At 43.8% G+C, this 20,083-nt stretch overlaps 1 protein-coding gene across 5 annotated transcripts in view; it reads left to right on the plus strand.

Moving 5' to 3' along the window:
- Positions 1 to 20,083, plus strand: part of LOC141051321 (probable ubiquitin carboxyl-terminal hydrolase MINDY-4) — a 217,484-nt gene that overhangs the window by 38,843 nt on the left and 158,558 nt on the right. For all 5 annotated transcript variants that reach the window (XR_012220626.1, XM_073548226.1, XM_073548224.1 and 2 more), the window contains one exon: positions 6,008 to 6,188. Coding sequence is in view for 4 of the 5 variants with exons in the window: in XM_073548226.1 (XP_073404327.1) it covers positions 6,008 to 6,188 (181 nt within the window). In the remaining variant the exon portion in view is untranslated. The remainder of the gene's footprint in view (positions 1 to 6,007; positions 6,189 to 20,083) is intronic.

The following is a 20,083-nucleotide window of genomic DNA, read 5'->3' on the forward strand; positions in this document are numbered from 1 at the left end:
AGTTGAACCAGCGGTATGTCCACCCATGATGTAGCTGACAGATACCCTAAGCTTACTACATACAGATTTTTACAACTGTGCACCTTGTAGGTTTACCATCACTGCATGTGTTGTAAATCTACGCTCATTGCATGTGTTGTAGGTCTACCCTCACTGCATGCCTTGTAGGTGTGTACTCTCACTGCATACGTTGTAGGTCTACCCTCACTTCATGCCTTGTAGGTGTACTCTCATTGCATGCGTTGTAGGTCTACCCTCACTGCATGCTTTGTAGGGTTACGCGCACTGCATGCATTGTAGGTGTACTCTCATTACATGTGTTGTAGGTCTTCCCTCACTGCATGCGTTGTAGGTCTACCCTCACTGCATGTCTTGTAGATGTAGTCTCATTGCATGCGTTGTAGGTCTACCCTCACTGCATGTGTTGTAGGTCTACGCTCACTGTATGCCTTTTAGGTCTACACTCACTGCATGCGTTGTAGGTCTCCCCTCACTGCATATCTTGTAGGTGTACTCTCATTGCATGCGTTGTAGGTGTACTCTCATTGCATGTGTTGTAGGTCTACCCTCACTGCATGCCTTGTAGGTCTACCCTCACTGCATGCGTTATAGGTCTACCCTCGCTGCATGCCTTGTAGGTCTACCCTCACAGCATGTGTTGTAGGTCTACCCTCACTGCATGCATTTTAGGTCTACCCTCACTGCATGTGTTTTAGGTCTACCCTCACTGCATGCGTTGAAGGTCTACCCTCACTGCATGCATTGTAGGTCTACCCTCAATGCATGCCTTGTAGGTCTACCCTCAATGCATGCCTTGTAGGTCTACCCTCACTGCATGTGTTTTAGGTCTACCCTCATTGCATGCGTTGTAGGTCTACACTCACTGCATGCCTTGTAGGTCTACACTCACTGCATGCCTTGTAGGTCTACCCTCACAGCATGTGTTTTAGGTCTACCCTCACTGCATGCATTGTAGGTCTATGCTCACTGTATGCATTATAGGTGTATCCTCACTGCATGCCTTGTAGGTCTACCCTCACTGCATGTGTTTTAGGTCTACCCTCACTGCATGCGTTGTAGGTCTACCCTCACTGCATGTGTTGTAGATGTACTCTCATTGCATGCGTTGTAGGTCCACCCTCACTGCATGCGTTGTAGGTCTACGCTCACTGTATGCCTTTTAGGTCTACACTCACTGCATGCGTTGTAGGTCTACCCTCACCTCACTGCATATCTTGTAGGTGTACTCTCATTGCATGCGTTGTAGGTGTACTCTCATTGCATGTGTTGTAGGTCTGCCCTCACTGCATGCATTGTAGGTCTACCCTCACTGCATGAGTTGTAGGTCTACCCTCACTGCATGCCTTGTAGGTTTACCCTCACTGCATGCGTTGTAGGTCTACCCTCGCTGCATGCCTTGTAGGTCTACCCTCACATCATGTGTTGTAGGTCTACCCTCACTGCATGCATTTTAGGTCTACCCTCACTGCATGTGTTTTAGGTCTACACTCACTGCATGTGTTTTAGGTCTACCCTCATTGCATGCGTTGTAGGTCTACACTCACTGCATGCATTGTAGGTCTACACTCACTGCATGCATTGTAGGTCTACACTCACTGCATGAGTTGTAGGTTTACCCTCACTGCATGCGTTGTAGGTCTACCCTCGCTGCATGCCTTGTAGGTCTACCCTCACATCATGTGTTGTAGGTCTACCCTCACTGCATGCATTGTAGGTCTACCCTCAATGCATGCCTTGTAGGTCTACCCTCACTGCATGTGTTTTAGGTCTACCCTCATTGCATGCGTTGTAGGTCTACCCTCACTGCATGCCTTGTAGGTATACCCTCACTGCATGCCTTGTAGGTATACCCTCACTGCATGCCTTGTAGGTCTACCCTCACTGCATGCCTTGTAGGTGTACCCTCACAGCATGTGTTTTAGGTCTACCCTCACTGCATGCATTGTAGGTCTATGCTCACTGTATGCATTAGAGGTGTATCCTCACTGCATGCCTTGTAGGTCTACCCTCACTGCATGTGTTTTAGGTCAACCCTCACTGCATGCATTGTAGGTCTACCCTCACTGCATGTGTTTTAGGTCTAGCCTCACTGCTTGCCTTTTAGGTCTACCCTCCCTGCATGCCTTTTAGGTCTACCCTCACTGCATGCCTTGTAGGTCTACCCTCACTGCATGCGTTGTAGGTCTATGCTCACTGTATGCATTATAGGTGTATCCTCACTGCATGCCTTGTAGGTCTACCCTCACTGCATGTATTTTAGGTCTACCCTCACTCGCATGCGTTGTAGGTCTAGCCTCACAGCATGCGAGGTAGGTCTACCCTCACTGCATGCGTTATAGGTTTATGCTCACTGTATGCATTATAGGTGTATCCTCACTGCCTACAACAGATTTACACAAGCCAATATTCAGTCAAATTAGTTCTTATATGATGATGCTTTCCCAGTGATTGGCCCATGTAAATATTCTAACCATCAGCCGTCATCCAAAACTCTCATTCGCCAGCTGATCGTATTGCTTATGATGGTCCTAAAACCACTGTGGTCAGCACCACACTTCCCATGTAAAGAGCAGATCTGCTGCTGACATTATGCAGACTGTAAAGGGGCCAAGTGACTGAATTATCTGTTCACTGTCATTTCAGCAAACTATGCACAAATAAATAGCACAAGTGAATCTAAATTCTTTTTTAATATACCACATGAGAGAAATATGCTTATTTATCCACTTATAAGCCACTTCTCCCCTGTCTTCACTAACCATCCACTTGGATTCTTGATCAAGACCAGATGGACTACCAACTCACTGAGGCATAAGATTGCAGTCTATAGGGGGAGGGGAGGACAGTGAGTGGCATAACCTGCTGCTTTCTAGTAAGTGTTTTATCTCACTCGAGTGCTGGATTCACAGTTACACTTCTCAGTAATGCTGTATAATGTCCTACATGTCAAAGCAGCTTTGTAGTTACTGTTCACCTCAGTCCAGCGCTGGGCTCACATAAACACTGTTTATTAGTGTTATATAATGTCATCCATATTGCTGCTTCCTTATAGTTATTTATCTCGCCCCTGTATGTGATTCACAGCTACACAGCTTGATATTGTTGCATAATGTTAACCATGCTAATGCTTTATAGTAAGTGCTGTAGCTTAGTTGAGAATTGGATTCTCATCTACACTGGTCAGTAATGCTGTATAATATCCTCCATACTGCAGCTTTCCAGTGTTTTCTCTCCCCCTAGTATTGGATTCACAACCCTACTGTGCAGTACTGCTTTGTAATATCATCCATACTGCTGGTTTCTAATAGTATTTTGTCTCACTCCAGACCTGGAATCACATCTACATTGCTCAGTATGGCTGATGTTGCTTCTTGTTACTGCTGCTTGTGAAAATGTGCAACATAGACATAGAGACAGGAGAGCAGGAATCCCTCATGTCTGTGTATGTGCTGTGTATGGGAGACATCATAGCCTCTCGGCTCCAAACCACCAGCTCAGAGACACCTGAAACAGTCCAGTTGGCCGGTGAACAAGCATTTTTCTCTTTTGATCAGCGACACAATTACCGTCGAAAAAAGGCGAAATGTCTGTGACGTGTGAACACCTTAGATGTGGCTTCTTGAGTCTCGTCGTGTTTCATAAGAGCCGGTGTAATCTGAGCTGATTACTGACCAGGGCTGCTTCCAAGGATGGACCTGAATTTCTCCCTTGATTAATTTTGGCTTCAGAGATGGAAATTCCACCCAAAACTGACACCTCATTTCTTGATGGAATTTGGTTCATTCTCCGGCTCTGGAATTTTTACTTACCTGGAGACCCTGGGAGCTGATGGCGGAGGGGAGAGAACTGTCCATAGGAGTAATGTCATACAGGGAGTGTGATGACGTCTGACAGCCAGGAATGACTGTATGGGATAGTTAGACATCCCAAAAATCAAACCTACAGGGAAGTCCAGCACTATTTACCAGATTCAGGTAAAACTGTCCAGGATAAGAAACACATGGCTGCTTTCGTCCAAGAACAGCTCCACATTTGACCCAGGTCGTGTCTGGTATTGCAGCTCTGTGCTGTTGGAGTGGATGCCTCTGAGCTGCAATATGACAACCGTGCACAGCTGTTTTTTGGAAGAAAGCAATAGATTTTTTTCTCTATTCTGAACAATCACTATATGCCGTGTTAGAACTGCTTTAAAAATTACCAGCAGGAAGCTACACCTATAAAATAAAGAAAGAAGCCGAATTTACCCCTGAATCCGGATTGTGCTGCAGATTTTTCCGCGCGGATTTGGCTAAATCCGCAGGTCAAAAGACCTGCATTTTACCTGCGGAGTAGCCTGCGGTTTTCCCCTGCATTTTGACACCTGGTCATGGAGCAGGTGTCAAACCGCTGCGGATTCCGCACAAAGAAGCGACATGCTGCGGATTTAAAACCGCAGCAATCCACGCGGAAAAATCCACAGCGTGTGCAGTGTTTTTTATTTCCATTGATATTAAAGGTACTGTACAACGCCGCAAAATCTGCTGCGGATCCGCAGGGCAAAAAACGCTGCGTATCCGCAGCAGAATCCGCAACGTGTGCACATACCCCAATTCTTTCTCTTTCTTCACTTCCCTTCCTTCTCCTTTTTCCTTTCCTTCCTTCCTTACTTTTTTCCAATCACCTTCGTTCATTCATTCCCTTCTTTCCCTTCCCTTTCATTCCTTCCTTTCTTCCTGTCTTTTCCCTTTCTTCTTTCACTTCCCCTTCATTCCTTCCTTTCTTCCATTCCTACTTTTCCTTTTCTTCTTTCACTTCCCCTTCCTTCCTCCCTCACTGGATCTCGATGCAGAGGACGTCTTGTGCCGATGCTTTACATTGACTTTCTATTCTTTTTCTGATTGCTGTCAGTGAACGGAACGTTGTCTACTTGCAACAGTGAACTTGGTTGATTACTTCTCACAGCTGACTGTGCGTTACAGTTCTATCTAGTGTATACAATCTAGAGCTGCACATCCTGGACTTCAGACTGAAACATTGTAACAGCGCATCAGCCCCAGAGAGATTCTGGAGGAAAAACCGGCACTACTGCTCCTGAAGTGTACGAGCTTGAAGAACGGACCGCAGTCCTGACTTCATGTAGGCAAAAAACCTCAGCACCAAAATGATGATAGAGAGCAAAGGTCACAGCCTCCTCCACCTGATGCCCGTCTCCTCCACCTGATACCCGGCTCCTCCACCTGGTGCCCAGCTCCTCCACCTGGTGCCCAGCTCCTCCACCTGGTGCCCGTCCTCCTCCACCTGATGCCCGTCCTCCTCCACCTGATGCCCGGCTCCTCCACCTGATGCCTGGCTCCTCCACCTGATGCCTGGCTCCTCCACCTGATGCCTGGCTCCTCCACCTGATGCCCGGCTCCTCCACCTGATGCCCGGCTCCTCTCGCCGATGCCCAGATCCTCCACCTGATTCCTGGCTCCTCCACCTGATGCCTGGCTCCTCCACCTGATGCCCGGCTCCTCCACCTGATGCCCGGCTCCTCTCGCCGATGCCCAGGTCCTCCACCTGATTCCTGGCTCCTCCACCTGATGCCCGGGCTCGTCCACCTGGTGCCCGGCCTCGTCCACCTGATGCCCGGCCTCCTCCACCTGATGCCCGGCCTCCTCCACCTGGTGCCCGGGCTCCTCCACCTGGTGCCCGGCCTCGTTCACCTGATGCCCGGCTTCTCTACAATACAGAGTTCCTTGATAAAGATTGTTATTGGTCGAAACATTGGACCTGTTCTTGCCGGATTAAAATAAAATATTCACTTATTACATCAAAGTCTTTGTTCTCTATCATTGTTTTTGCCCCAGAGACAGACTAGTTCTGCTGATGACTCACAGAGGATTGTGTAGACTGGATACAACTGTAACAACCCCTCAGCTGTGAGAAGTAGTGTGTTATTTCTATATAGGCACTAAATATATAATGGCTGTGCGTGAACTGCTTCCACTATTTATTTCTCCTCCAGATCGGCTCCTATCTGAAGACCCCTAAGTATCCGATCTGGGTGGTCTGCAGCAAAAGTCACTTTAGCGTCCTGTTTTGCTTGAAGAAAGAGTTGATCAGTGACTGGAAAGCCGAACGTAAATTTGACCTTCACTACTACGATGAGCTGGCCAATCAGCAGGAGGAGATCCACCTCCCCGTCGGTAAGAGAGGACGTTCCCACCGTGATATTCTACAATCTGAATGTGTGTAATGTACAGAACGGCCTGTGCCCCAAATGTATGTGAGCCCACTGTGCCACAGCTTAGTGATCCTGCTCGCCTCATGCCCACAGCATAGTGATACTGCCCGCCCCATGCCCATAGCGTAGTGATACTGCCCACCCCTTGCCCACAGCGTAGTGATACTGCACGCCCCATGCCCACAGCGTAGTGATACTGCCCACCTAATGCCCACAGCGTAGTGATCCTGCCCGCCCCATGCCCACAGCGTAGTGATCCTGCCCGCCTCATGCCCACAGCGTAGTGATACTGCCCGCCCCATGCCCACAGCGTAGTGATACTGCCCGCCTCATGCCCACAGCGTAGTGGTACTGCCCGTCTCATGTCCACAGCTTAGTGATACTGCCTTCCCCATGCCCACATCGTAGTGATACTGCCCTCATGCCCACAGCTTACAGTGAAACTGTCCGCCTCATGCCCACAGCGTAGTGATCCTGCCCGCCTCATGTCCACAGCTTGGTGATACTGCCCGCCCCATGCCCACAGAGTAGTGATCCAGCCAGCCTCATGTCCACAACGTAGTGATACTGCCCACCTCATGCCCACAGCGCAGTGATACTACCCGCCTCATGTCCACAGCTTAGTGATACTGCCCGCCCCATGCCCACAGCGTAGTGATACTGCCCACCTCATGCCCACAGCGCAGTGATACTACCCGCCTCATGCCCACAGCTTAGTGATACTGCCCGCCCCATGCCCACAGCGTAGTGATACTGCCCACCTCATGCTCACAGCGCAGTGCTACTACCCACCTCATGTCCACAGCTTAGTGATACTGCCTGCCTCATGCCCACAGCTTAGTGATAGTGCCTGCCTCATGCCCACAGCGTAGTGATACTGCCCGCCTCATGCCCACAGCGTAGTGATACTGCCCGCCTCATGCCCACAGCTTAGTGATAGTGCCTGCCTCATGCCCACAGCTTAGTGACACTGCCCGCCTCATGCCCACAGCGTAGTGATCCTGCCCGCCTCATGCCAACAATATACGCTGCCTAATGTCCAATATATACATTGTCCACCTCACTGGCCTCTTTGTACAATGTCTGTCATGAGTCCTCCATATCCAGTGACGGCCAGAGCCTGACATATAGATTGCCTGCCATATTCTGCACAGTGCCCGCCTGCTCTTGACTTAGGTCTTCTTTCATGGGTTTTACCTAATATACCAGCACAGGGTGAGGTCTGGCACGGTGCCCGCCGGTGGGCATTTCTCCAGGCACAGGAGGTTTCTGTAATTGTTTCTGTGTTTGCTGGTTCTAGAACTTTCCTCTTTATCTCTTGTTTTCTTTCCACTGGGTGCCCGCGCCAGGGGAGGATGTCCTTAGAGGAGTTATGTACTGGGTATCCTGCCCCATGTCTCACACCAGGGAGAGGAAAACCATTACATTTATTATCACCTTTATTTGGCCTGTTTCACACATCCGTTTGTTTGCAAAAAAAACGGATTTGCCATTTTGCTTGGCGGATCTGTTTTTTTTCCCATTGAGTTGCATTATTGGCGGATCTCTCTCTCCTCCCCAGACAGCGGTTCCTTTAAATTTCTTCCTTCGCCGGATCCGTCAAAAAACGGTCCGGTGGCAAGCGTTGATGTCCGTACGGTGGCGGATCCGTTTTCCGCCATTTTGGCGGATTTCGACTGACCAAAAGAACTGATGTGTGAAACAGGCCTTACCCAGTGTTCAGCTGCATTGTATGCCGAGGCAGAAAGGTTTGATGTCTTACAATGAACCGAGATATTACTAAGAAAATAAGTTATTCCCTGTGCATAGTAAACTGACTGCTACCTGTGCTGTACTATTCTCCCCTATCCATATTATACTGAACACTAGCCCTGCTGTACTATTCTCCCCTATCCATATTATACTGAACAATAGCCCTGCTGTACTATTCTCCCCTATCCATATTATACTGAACACTTGCCCTGCTGTACTATTCTCCCCTATCCATATTATACTGAACACTAGCCCTGCTGTACTATTCTCCCCTATCCATATTATACTGAACACTAGCCCTGCTGTACTATTCTCTATCCATATTATACTGAACACTAGCCCTGTTGTACTATTCTCCCCTATGCATATTATACTGAACACTAGCCCTGTTTTACTATTCTGTATCCATATTATACTGAACACTAGCCCTGCTGTACTATTCTCCTATATCCATATTATACTGAACACTTGCCCTGCTGTACTATTCTCCCCTATCCGTATTATACTGAACACTAGCCCTGCTGTACTATTCTCCCCTATCCATATTATACTGAACACTAGCCCTGCTGTACTATTCTCCCCTATCCATATTATACTGAACACTAGCCCTGCTGTACTATTCTCCTCTCTCCATATTATACTGAACACTTGCCCTGCTGTACTATTCTCCCCTATCCGTATTATACTGAACACTAGCCCTGCTGTACTATTCTCCCCATCCATATTATACTGAACACTAGCCCTGCTGTACTATTCTCCTCTCTCCATATTATACTGAACACTAGCCCTGCTGTACTATTCTTCTGTATCCATATTATACTGAACACTTGCCCTGCTGTACTATTCTCCCCTATCATATTATACTGGACACTAGCCCTGCTGTACTATTCTCCCCTATCATATTATACTGGACACTAGCCCTGCTGTACTATTCTCCCCTATCATATTATACTGGACACTAGCCCTGCTGTACTATTCTCCCCTATCATATTATACTGGACACTAGCCCTGCTGTATTATTCTCCCCTATCATATTATACTGAACACTTGCCCTGCTGTACTATTCTCTTCTCTCCATATTATACTAAACACTAGCCCTGCTGTACTATTCTCCTCTCTCCATATTATACTGAACACTTTCCCTGCTGTACTATTCTCCCCTATCCGTATTATACTGAACACTAGCCCTGCTGTACTATTCTCCCCTATCCATATTATACTGAACACTAGCACTGCTGTACTATTCTCCTCTCTCCATATTATACTGAACACTTTCCCTGCTGTACTATTCTCCCCTATCCGTATTATACTGAACACTAGCCCTGCTGTACTATTCTCCCCTATCCATATTATACTGAACACTAGCCCTGCTGTACTATTCTTCTGTATCCATATTATACTGAACACTTGCCCTGCTGTACTATTCTCCCCTATCCATATTATACTGAACACTTGCCCTGCTGTACTATTCTCCCCTATCATATTATACTGGACACTAGCCCTGCTGTACTATTCTCCCCTATCATATTATACTGGACACTAGCCCTGCTGTACTATTCTCCCCTATCATATTATACTGGACACTAGCCCTGCTGTACTATTCTCCCCTATCATATTATACTGGACACTAGCCCTGCTGTATTATTCTCCCCTATCATATTATACTGAACACTTGCCCTGCTGTACTATTCTCTTCTCTCCATATTATACTAAACACTAGCCCTGCTGTACTATTCTTCTATATCCATATTATTCTGAACACTTGCCCTGCTGTACTATTCTCCCCTATCATATTATACTGGACACTAGCCCTGCTGTACTATTCTCCTCTCTCCATATTATACTGAACACTTTCCCTGCTGTACTATTCTCCCCTATCCGTATTATACTGAACACTAGCCCTGCTGTACTATTCTCCCCTATCCATATTATACTGAACACTAGCACTGCTGTACTATTCTCCTCTCTCCATATTATACTGAACACTAGCCCTGCTGTACTATTCTTCTGTATCCATATTATACTGAACACTTGCCCTGCTGTACTATTCTCCCCTATCCATATTATACTGAACACTAGCCCTGCTGTACTATTCTCCCTTATCATATTATACTGGACACTAGCCCTGCTGTACTATTCTCCCCTATCATATTATACTGGACACTAGCCCTGCTGTACTATTCTCCCCTATCATATTATACTGGACACTAGCCCTGCTGTACTATTCTCCCCTATCATATTATACTGAACACTAGCACTGCTGTACTATTCTCTTCTCTCCATATTATACTGAACACTAGCCCTGCTGTACTATTCTCCCCTATCATATTATACTGGACACTAGCCCTGCTGTACTATTCTCTTCTCTCCATATTATACTGAACACTAGCCCTGCTGTACTATTCTCCCCTATCATATTATACTGGACACTAGCCCTGCTGTACTATTCTCTTCTCTCCATATTATACTGGACACTAGCCCTGCTGTACTCTTCTCCCCTATCATATTATACTGAACACTAGCACTGCTGTACTATTCTCTTCTCTCCATATTATACTGAACACTAGCCCTGCTGTACTATTCTCCCCTATCATATTATACTGAACACTAGCACTGCTGTACTATTCTCTTCTCTCCATATTATACTGAACACTAGCCCTGCTGTACTATTCTCCCCTATCATATTATACTGGACACTAGCCCTGCTGTACTATTCTCCCCTATCATATTATACTGGACACTAGCCCTGCTGTACTATTCTCCCCTATCATATTATACTGAACACTAGCCCTGCTGTACTATTCTCCCCTATCATATTATACTGGACACTAGCCCTGCTGTACTATTCTCCCTTATCATATTATACTGGACACTAGCCCTGCTGTACTATTCTCCCCCATCATATTATACTGGACACTAGCCCTGCGGTATTATTCTTTTCAATACATATTACGCTGAACACCAGCTCAACCCCAAGAACATCATCTTTTGGGGGCCCTCATGCAGAATAGACATTTTTCCAAGTCCCGATATCCACAACATTAGTGCAACTTGTATGGAGGCCTGAACTCTTCTGCAATTAGAAGTTGTTTTTCTAGTTTGAGTGATGGAGTCTGGAGGGTCGAAGCTGTGTATAAAATAGTTGATCTTGGGCCCAACTATTATCTGACTACACCCCTGCAGTCCGGAGCCTGTGTTATCTACTTGTCAAATATCTGCTGTGTTTAATAGACGTTTAATTTCATATTTATAATTACAAGATTTTCATATTGGTAATTCTTCATCTGACCCTGGAAGCTTCCCTCAGTCAGAGGCTGTTCACACTTGTACAGGATCCATTTTTAATCTGGGCCTCTGTCATTTGTAATAATTGGTAAATCATTTTTTGGGGTCTCCTTCCCTAACTGACAGATATAAAGCTACTGAAAGCAGAGTTCTGATAGAAGGAACAAAGACTATAGTGAAACAAGTCCTACAAGAAGGCAATGTTATATTATTCTATAGCACTACAGTACTGCAATGTGAAAGGATATACCTCCCATAATACTGCCCCTATATACAAGAATAGAACTACTGTTAGGCTATGTGCCCACGTAGCGTTTTTGATGAGCGGAAGCGTACACCCTCTTCCCGGGAAAACGCATGCGTTTTATGAAGCGCTTTTGTAAGTGTTTTTGACGCTTTTGTTAAGCGTTTTAGCATGCGTTTTTCTAAGCGTTTTTGCAATACGATTGAATGTATGCAGAAACGCATGTGTTTCCGCAAAATTAATGAACATGCTGTGTTTTTTTCCACTTAGCGTTTCCGCAGCGAAAAAAACCGCACCATTAGCACAACATACGCGTTTTCCATTGTAATTACATTGGATGCTTTTCTTAAGCGTTTCCACAGCAGAAACGCTTGTCAAAAAGTGCTGCGTAAACGCTTAAAAAACGCAACGTAGGCACACAGCCTAAGGCTGCGTTCACACGTAGCGGTTTTTTTCGCGGCGGTTTTAAACGCGCAATTTTGCCGCGAAAAATAGGCATCACTTGCAATCCTATGGGATTCCGCAATGCTGTGCTAATGCTGCGGTTTTCTCCGCGGCGGAATCGCTTCGCTGTAAAAAACGCAGCATGCTCATTAATTAGCGGAATCGCGGTGATAGGAATGCATTGTTTCGCTTACTTCCTGCATGTGGCTGTGCCCACCATGCAGAAAGTAAGCAAAACATGTGCGGATGGTACCCACGGTCCAGAGGAGAGGAGACTGTCCTCCGGGCACTGGGTACCATATCCCTCATATCCCTGTAAAAAATAGAATTAACCCCTTAAGCCCCAAGGGTGGTTTGCACGTTCGTGACCGGGACAATTTTTACAATTCTGACCACTGTCCCTTTATGAGGTAATAACTCTGAAACGCTTCCATGGATCCCAGTGATTCTGACATTGCTTTCTCGAGACATATTGTACTTCATGTTAGTGGTAAAATTTCATTCATATAACTTGCGTTTATTTGTGAAAAAAACGGAAATTTGGCGAAAATTTTGAAAATTTCACAATTTTCCAAATTTGAATTTTTATGCCCTTAAATCACAGAGATACGGCACACAAAAAACTTAATAAATAACATTTCTCACATGTTTACTTTACATCAGCACAATTTTGGAACCAAAAATTTTTTTTGTTAGGGACTTATAAGGGTTAAAAATTGACCAACGATTTCTCATTTTTGCAACACCATTTTATTTTTACCGACCACATCACATTTGAAGCCACTTTGAGGGGTCTATATGATAGAAAATACCCAAAAGTGACACCATTCTAAAAACTGCACCCCTAAAGATGCTCAAAACCACATTCAAGAAGTTTATTAACCCTTTAGGTGCTTCACAGGAATTTTTTGAATATTTGAAAAAAAAATGAACATTTAACTTTTTTCACAAAAAAAATACTTCAGGTTCAATTTTTTTTATGTAACCAAGGGTAAAAGGAGAAATTGGACTGCAAAAGTTATTGTGCAATTTGTCCTGAGTACGTTGATACCTGATATGTGGGGGGGAACCACTGTTTCGGCGCATGGCAGACCTCAGAAGGGAAGGAGCACCGTTTGCCTTTTTCAATGCAAAATTGGCTGGAATTCAGATCGGACGCCATGTCACGTTTGGAGAGCCCCTGATGTACCTAAACAGTGGAAACCCCCCACAAGTGACCCCATTTTGGAAAGTAGACCCCCCAAGGAACGTATCTAGATGTGTGGTGAGAACTTTGAACCCCCAAGGGCTTCACAGAAGTTTATAACATACAGCCGTACAATTAAAAAATCATATTTTTTCCACAAAAATGATCTTTTCACCCTCAATTCTTATTTTTCCAAGGGTAACAGGACCCTAAAAGTTATTGTGCAATTTGTCCTGAGTGCGCTGATACCCCACATGTGGGGGTAAACCACTATTTGGGCGCATGGCAGAGCTCAGAAGGGAAGCAGCGCCATTTGACGTTTTTGGCTAGAATTGAGATCGGACACCATGTCGCGTTTGGAAAGCCCCTCATGTACCAAAACAGTAGAAACCCCACATAAATGACACCATTTTGGAAACTAGACCCCCCAAGGAACTTATCTAGATGTGTGGTGAGCACTTTGAACCCCCGAGTGCTTCACAGAAGTTTATAACGACCGGGCGTGAAAATTAAAATATTGTATTTTTTCAACAAACATCATCTTTTAGTCCCCATTTTTTTTATTTTCCCAAGGGTAACAGGAGAAATTGGACCCCAAAAGTTGTTGTCCAATTTGTCCTGAGTACGCTGACACCCCATATGTGGGAGAAAACTACTGTATGGGCACACGTCGGGGCTCGGAAGGGAAGTAGTGACGTTTTGGAATGCAGACTTTGATGGAATGGTCTGGAGGTGTCATGTTGCCTTTGGAGAGCCCCTAATGTACCTAAACAGTGGAAACCCTCCACAAGTGACCCCATTTTGGAAACTAGACCCCCTAAGGAACTTATCTAGATGTGTGGTGAGCACTTTGAACCCCCCAGTGCTTCACAAAAGTTTATAATGACCGGGCGTGAAAATAAAAATATCGTATTTTTTCCACAAACATGATCAACTAGTCTCCAATTTTTTTATTTTCCCAAGGGTAACAGGAGAAATTGGACCCCAAAAGTTGTTGTCCAATTTGTCTTGAGTACGCTGATACCTCATATGTGGGAGAAAAATACTGTATGGGCACACGTCGGTGCTCGGAAGGGAAGTAGTGACGTTTTGGAATGCAGACTTTGATGGATTGGTCTGCGGGTGTCATGTGTGTTTGGAGAGCCCCTGATGTACCTAAACTATTGAAACCCCCCACAAGTGACCCCATTTTGGAAACTAGACCCCCCACGGAACTTATCTAGATATGTGGTGAGCACTTTGAACCCCCAAGTGCTTAAAAGAAGTTTATAACGCCTGGGCGTGAAAATAAAAAAATCATTTTGTCCACAAAAATTATATTTTTGCCCCAATTTTTTATTTTCCTAAGAGTAACAGGAGAAATTGGACCCCAAAAGTTGTTTTGCAATTTGTCCTGAGTATGCTGATACCCTATATATGGTGGTAAAACACTGTTTGGGCGCATGGCAGAGCTTGGAAGGGAAGGAGCACCATTTGACTTTTTCAACGCAGAATTGGCTGGAATTGAGATCAGACGCCATGTTGCATTTGGAGAGCCCCTGATGTGCCCAAACAGTGGAAACCCCCCAATTCTAACTCCAACCCTAACCCCAACACACCCCTAACCCTAATCTCAGCCCTAACCCTAGCCCTAACCCTAATGGGAAAATGGACATAAATACATTTTCTTTTAGTTTTATTATTTTTCCCTAACTAAGCGGGTGATAACGGGGGTTTGATTTACTATTTATGGCGGTTTTTATGCTTGGCAGCTGTCACACGCTAAAAGACGCTTTTTATTGTAAAAATAGTTTTTGCATCACCACATATTGAGAGCTATAATTTTTCCGTATTTTGACCCACCGAGTCATGTGATGTCTTAGTCTTTGCGGAACGAGTTGACGTTTTTATTGGTACCATTTTCGGGCACGTGACATTTTTTTATCACTTTTTATTCCGATTTTTAGGACGCAGAATGAACAAAAATCAGCGTTTCATGAATTTCTTTTGGGGGGTGCGTTTACACCGTTCCGCGTGCGGTAAAATTGATAAAGCGGTTTTATTCTTCGGGTCGGTACGGTTACAGCGATACCTCATATATGTCGTTTTTTTATGTTTTGTCGGTTTTATGCAATGAAAACTATTTTATATAAAAAATAATTATTTTTGCATCGCTTTATTCTGCGAGCTATAACTTTTTTATTTTTTTTGCAGATGACGCTGTATGGCAGCTCGTTTTTTGCGGGACAAGATGACGTTTTCAGCGGTACCATGGATATTTATATGCGTCTTTTTGATCGCGCGTTATTGCACTTTTTGTTCGGTGGTATGATAAATCATTATTTTTTGCTTCGTTTTTTATTTTTATTTTTTAAGGGGTTCGCTAAAGGGGTTAACTAATGGGACAGTTTTATAGGGCGGGTCGCTACGGACGCGGTGATACCAAATATGTGTACTTTATTGTTTTGTTTTTTTTTATTTTCAAAAAATGAATTTATTGGGGAATATTTTTTTTTTTTTACTAATTTATTTAGCGATTTTTTTTTTTTTTTTTTAAATTATTTTTACACTTTTTTTTAACTTTATTATATTGTCCCAGGTGGGACATCACTGTCCTGTGACAGATCGCTGATCACAGATCATTGTGACAGATCAGCGATCTGTCACAGGCAGTGCAGCAGGCTTCCTCATGCCTGCGCTTTGCAGAAGCGCCCCCGTCGCCATCTTGGATTTGGGGGCCTGCCGGGAAGGAGCCCCCCGCAGCAGCTCTGCACATTGCGCTGCCGTGGGGGGCTCAGGGAAGCACGGAGGTAGCACCCTCCCTACCGGTGCTTCCCTTTAACCCCCGGTACACCGCGATCGTGTTTGATCGCGGTGTACAAGGGGTTATCGTGTCGGATTGTGCCGGGTGTCAGCTGTGATAATCGCCGCTGAGCGCTGTGATAATTGCCGCTGAGCGCCGCTGATCGCTATGACGTACTATCCCGTCCCTGGGAATTAAGTCCCAGGGCACATGGACGGGATAGTACGTCATATGTGGGATTAAGGGGTTAAAATAAAAATATTGTTATTCTTACATTCCGGCGTCCCGCGCAGCCTTCCCGCGGCGCCTCCCGGTCCCAGTAATCCTTTGTGAGAATGACCGCGATGAGGTCGCGATCTTGCGGGAGTGCTACGTCTCGCGGTCATTCGCCCAAAGGATTACTGGCACCGGGAGCGTGGAGAGAGGCGGGAAGGCTGCGCGGGACGCTGGAAGGTAAGAATAACAATATTTTTTTAATTATTTTTTACATCCTATCTTTTACTACTGACGCCGCATAGGCAGCCTCAATAGTAAAAAGTCAATCAGTTCTCCAAGCGATGCTACAGATCGCTTGGAAAACGCTAGCATTCTGCAAGCTAAAAACGCTTGCAAAACGCTAGTTTTTGCGCTGGAAAATCGTGGGAATTTAAATGCGGATTTCCCGCGGAATGGAATGCGGAATTCTCGCGGTAATTTCCGCGAGAGTTCCGCTACGTGTGCACATAGTAATAGTGCCCCTATATACAAGAATATAACTACTATAATACTGTTCCTATGTACAAGAATATAGCTACTATAATACTGTTCCTATGTACAAGTATGTAACTACTATAATACTGCCCCTCTGTAAAAGAATATAACTACTATAATACTGCCCCCTATGTACAAGAATATAACTACTATAATACTGCTCCTATGTACAAGAATATAACTACTGTAATACTGCCCCCTATGTACAAGAATATAACTACTATAATACTGCCCCCTATATACAAGAATATAACTACTATAATACTGCTGCTATGTACAAGAATGTAACAACTATAATACTGCTCCTATGTACAAGAATATAACTACTATAATACTGCCTCTATGTACAAGAATATAACTACTATAATACTGCTCCTATGTACAAGAATATAACTACTATAATACGGCCCCTATGTACAAGAATATAACTACTATAATACTGCCGCTGTGTACAATAATATAACTACTATAATACTCCTCCTATATACAAGAATATAACTACTATAATACTGCCCCCTATCTACAAGAAAATAGCTACTATAATACTGCTCCTATGTACAAGAATATAACTACTATAATACTGCTCCTATATACAAGAATATAACTACTATAATACTGCCCCTATGTACAAGAATATAACTACTATAATACTGCCCCTATGTACAAGAATATAACTACTATAATACTGCCCCTATGTACAAGAATATAGCTACTATAATACTGCTCCTTATTCACAAGAATATAACTACTATAATACTGCTCCTATATACAAGAATATAACTACTATAATACTGCTCCTATATACAAAAATATAACTACTATAATACTGCTCCTATGTACAAGAATATAACTACTATAATACTGCCCCTATGTACAAGAATATAACTACTATAATGCTGCTCCTATATACAAGAATATAACTACTATAATACTGCTCCTATATACAAAAATGTAACTACTATATAACTACTACAATACTGCCCCATGTACAAGAATATAACTACTATAATACTGCTCCTATGTACAAAAATATAACTACTATAATACTGCTCCTATATGCAAGAATATAACCAGGGCTGTGGAGTCGGTAAGCCACAGTTGCGACTCTGACTCCTGGATTTTATCCGGCTCCGACTCCGGCTCCGACTCCGACTCCGGCTCCGACTCCAACTCCTTCATAAATGGCCAATTCATAACAACAAATTTACTGTTGTAAAATATTAAACATCGTGCTTATTCAGTTTCTCACCATCATATAAGTAATCAGACCACTTAGAGCAAAAACTACATTTATTAGAATACAATTAGAATATAGCAAATAACTTTTATAAACTTTTATAAACTGTAAGTAAATATGCAATAAACACTTTTATGCAGTTAATAAGAAGAAATCTATAAATTTGTCCTCAGAAAAAGTATTGCCTCTGTCAGATCCTCCTTCATGGATGCCCTCAAATCTGATCTAATTATTTTGAGAGCAGAGAACAACCTCTCTACACTAACTTGTGTTGGTGGCAAAGCAGTAACCACTCGGGCAACATCTCTGACAATGTCAGGATACAGAGGATTCGCTTGTTGCACTGTTATTTTTGATGAACGGTCAAATTTCTCAATTTCTTTTAGTGCACATGAAAAATTCTGCTGAAATGTACTGGCTGTGTTCCTTGATGGGGATGACTCTTCTTCTATGCGAGAACGCTTTGCACGGTCCTTGTGATCCAAATATTTTTAGAAATTAAATTCTTCATCAGTTGATGATGAGGGTGAAGATGTGGCAGGACGACCAAATTCTTCTTGTTCCTCCTGACTGTTCTGCAACCCTTTCATCCTTACTGCTATTTCAAACAGAGCTTCTTTTCCTTTACTTAGCTGTTGATCATCTAGAAGAATCCGATGCATTGGGTCTACATAAACAGCTGCCAAAAGAATGTTATTTTGTAATAGTAGCTCCTCTCTCCATTTCATTGATGTAGCAATGCCACTTGCAATTAACCCTCCTCTTTGGGACAGGCGAAACATCAGGTTCTTCCACTCCTTTAAGAAAATACCTGGAGTTAAGTCCTCTGCTTGTAATTTTTTAGTCACTGTAAATGGGTGCTCTAGCAATTTTTCCAGCTCAGTCACCTGATTCCACTGACTTTCATTTAGCGTCAGTTGAGGGTTAGCCATGTCTACAAGAAAGGTTTTCATTTCAACCAAGCGCTGAATCATTAAGTAAGTACTGCCCCATTGTGTGGCTTGATCAATAATTGCCCCTTTTCCAGCACGTCTCTTCAAAATTGAGTCAACTTTAGGGGTTCTGGCAACAGTAGCCAATTTTCTCACCTTGCCAATCAGTGCAGCAGCATGTCCTTCTTGCAGACTGTCTCTTATAGCCAGCTGTAGTGTATGCACAACACAGCGCATGTGATGAATGAAAGAACATATTGACACAGTTTCAACAAGATCATCTAAACTATCATGTTGCTGTTCATCTGAAGCAACTTCAGTTTGCTCCTCAGTTACAATACTGTGTTCCTCTATTTCAAACATTTCTGTGTCTGTGGACCCAGAATGTTCTTCTAGCTGCTGGTCACCATCATTACTCTCATTCATTAGCTTAATAGTACTTATCATATTTGAAGCATTGTCAGTTACGACAGAAAGAACTTGCTCTTTTTTAAGTTCATAGTCTTGCAGAACCTTTTCCACCAAGACCTGGAGAAACTCACTGGTGTGATGAGCTTTGGTGTCCTTTACTGCCAATGTCTTGGTAACTATTTCATTTTTGTCACAAACAAATCGGACATTGATGGCAAAATAGTTTACTCTGTGACGTGTGCAGGCATCCATTTTAAGAAACAGAAAGCGTCCCTTGAGAGTTTTTTTAAGTTCTTCCTTTTGTTTAAAAGCTTCTTCGATTACTAATTTTCTAATACTCTCTCTCTCCAGAGAAACACCAAGCTTGCGGGCCATTTCCCCATTCAGACACATAAAAGCTGGTCGTGAAAAATAATGAAATAGGCACACTATCCTTTACAACAAGCTCTATGATCTGTTTTTTAAATGTATCTACTGTCATTGTCACAGTAACTTTGTCACTGACAAAATATCTTGCAACTGATGGCTGCAAAGTTCTCTGCTCCTTTGTTTGGCTGGAAGAGCTGGGCACTGGTTCATTGGTTTGGATGCAGTCTTTCTCATCCACTGCTTTCAGTACTTCTGGATGAAAGCGCTGTAAATGTCTCTTTAGATTAGAAGCTCTGGTAGGAGCATTTTTATCTTTGCCTGAATATGCACTCATCTTGGCTTCACAGCATTTGTTTTCATCTGGATCATTTGTCATACACTGACAGACATAATGTTTTCTATCTTGAGTGATGGTGAAATGTTCAAATACAGCTGATTTAATGTGATGCTTCTTTGATATTCTCA

Source organism: Dendrobates tinctorius, unplaced genomic scaffold (assembly GCF_039654945.1).
Source record: "Dendrobates tinctorius isolate UK_male_01 unplaced genomic scaffold, ASM3965494v1 ptg000156l, whole genome shotgun sequence".
NCBI lineage: Eukaryota > Metazoa > Chordata > Amphibia > Anura > Dendrobatidae > Dendrobates > Dendrobates tinctorius.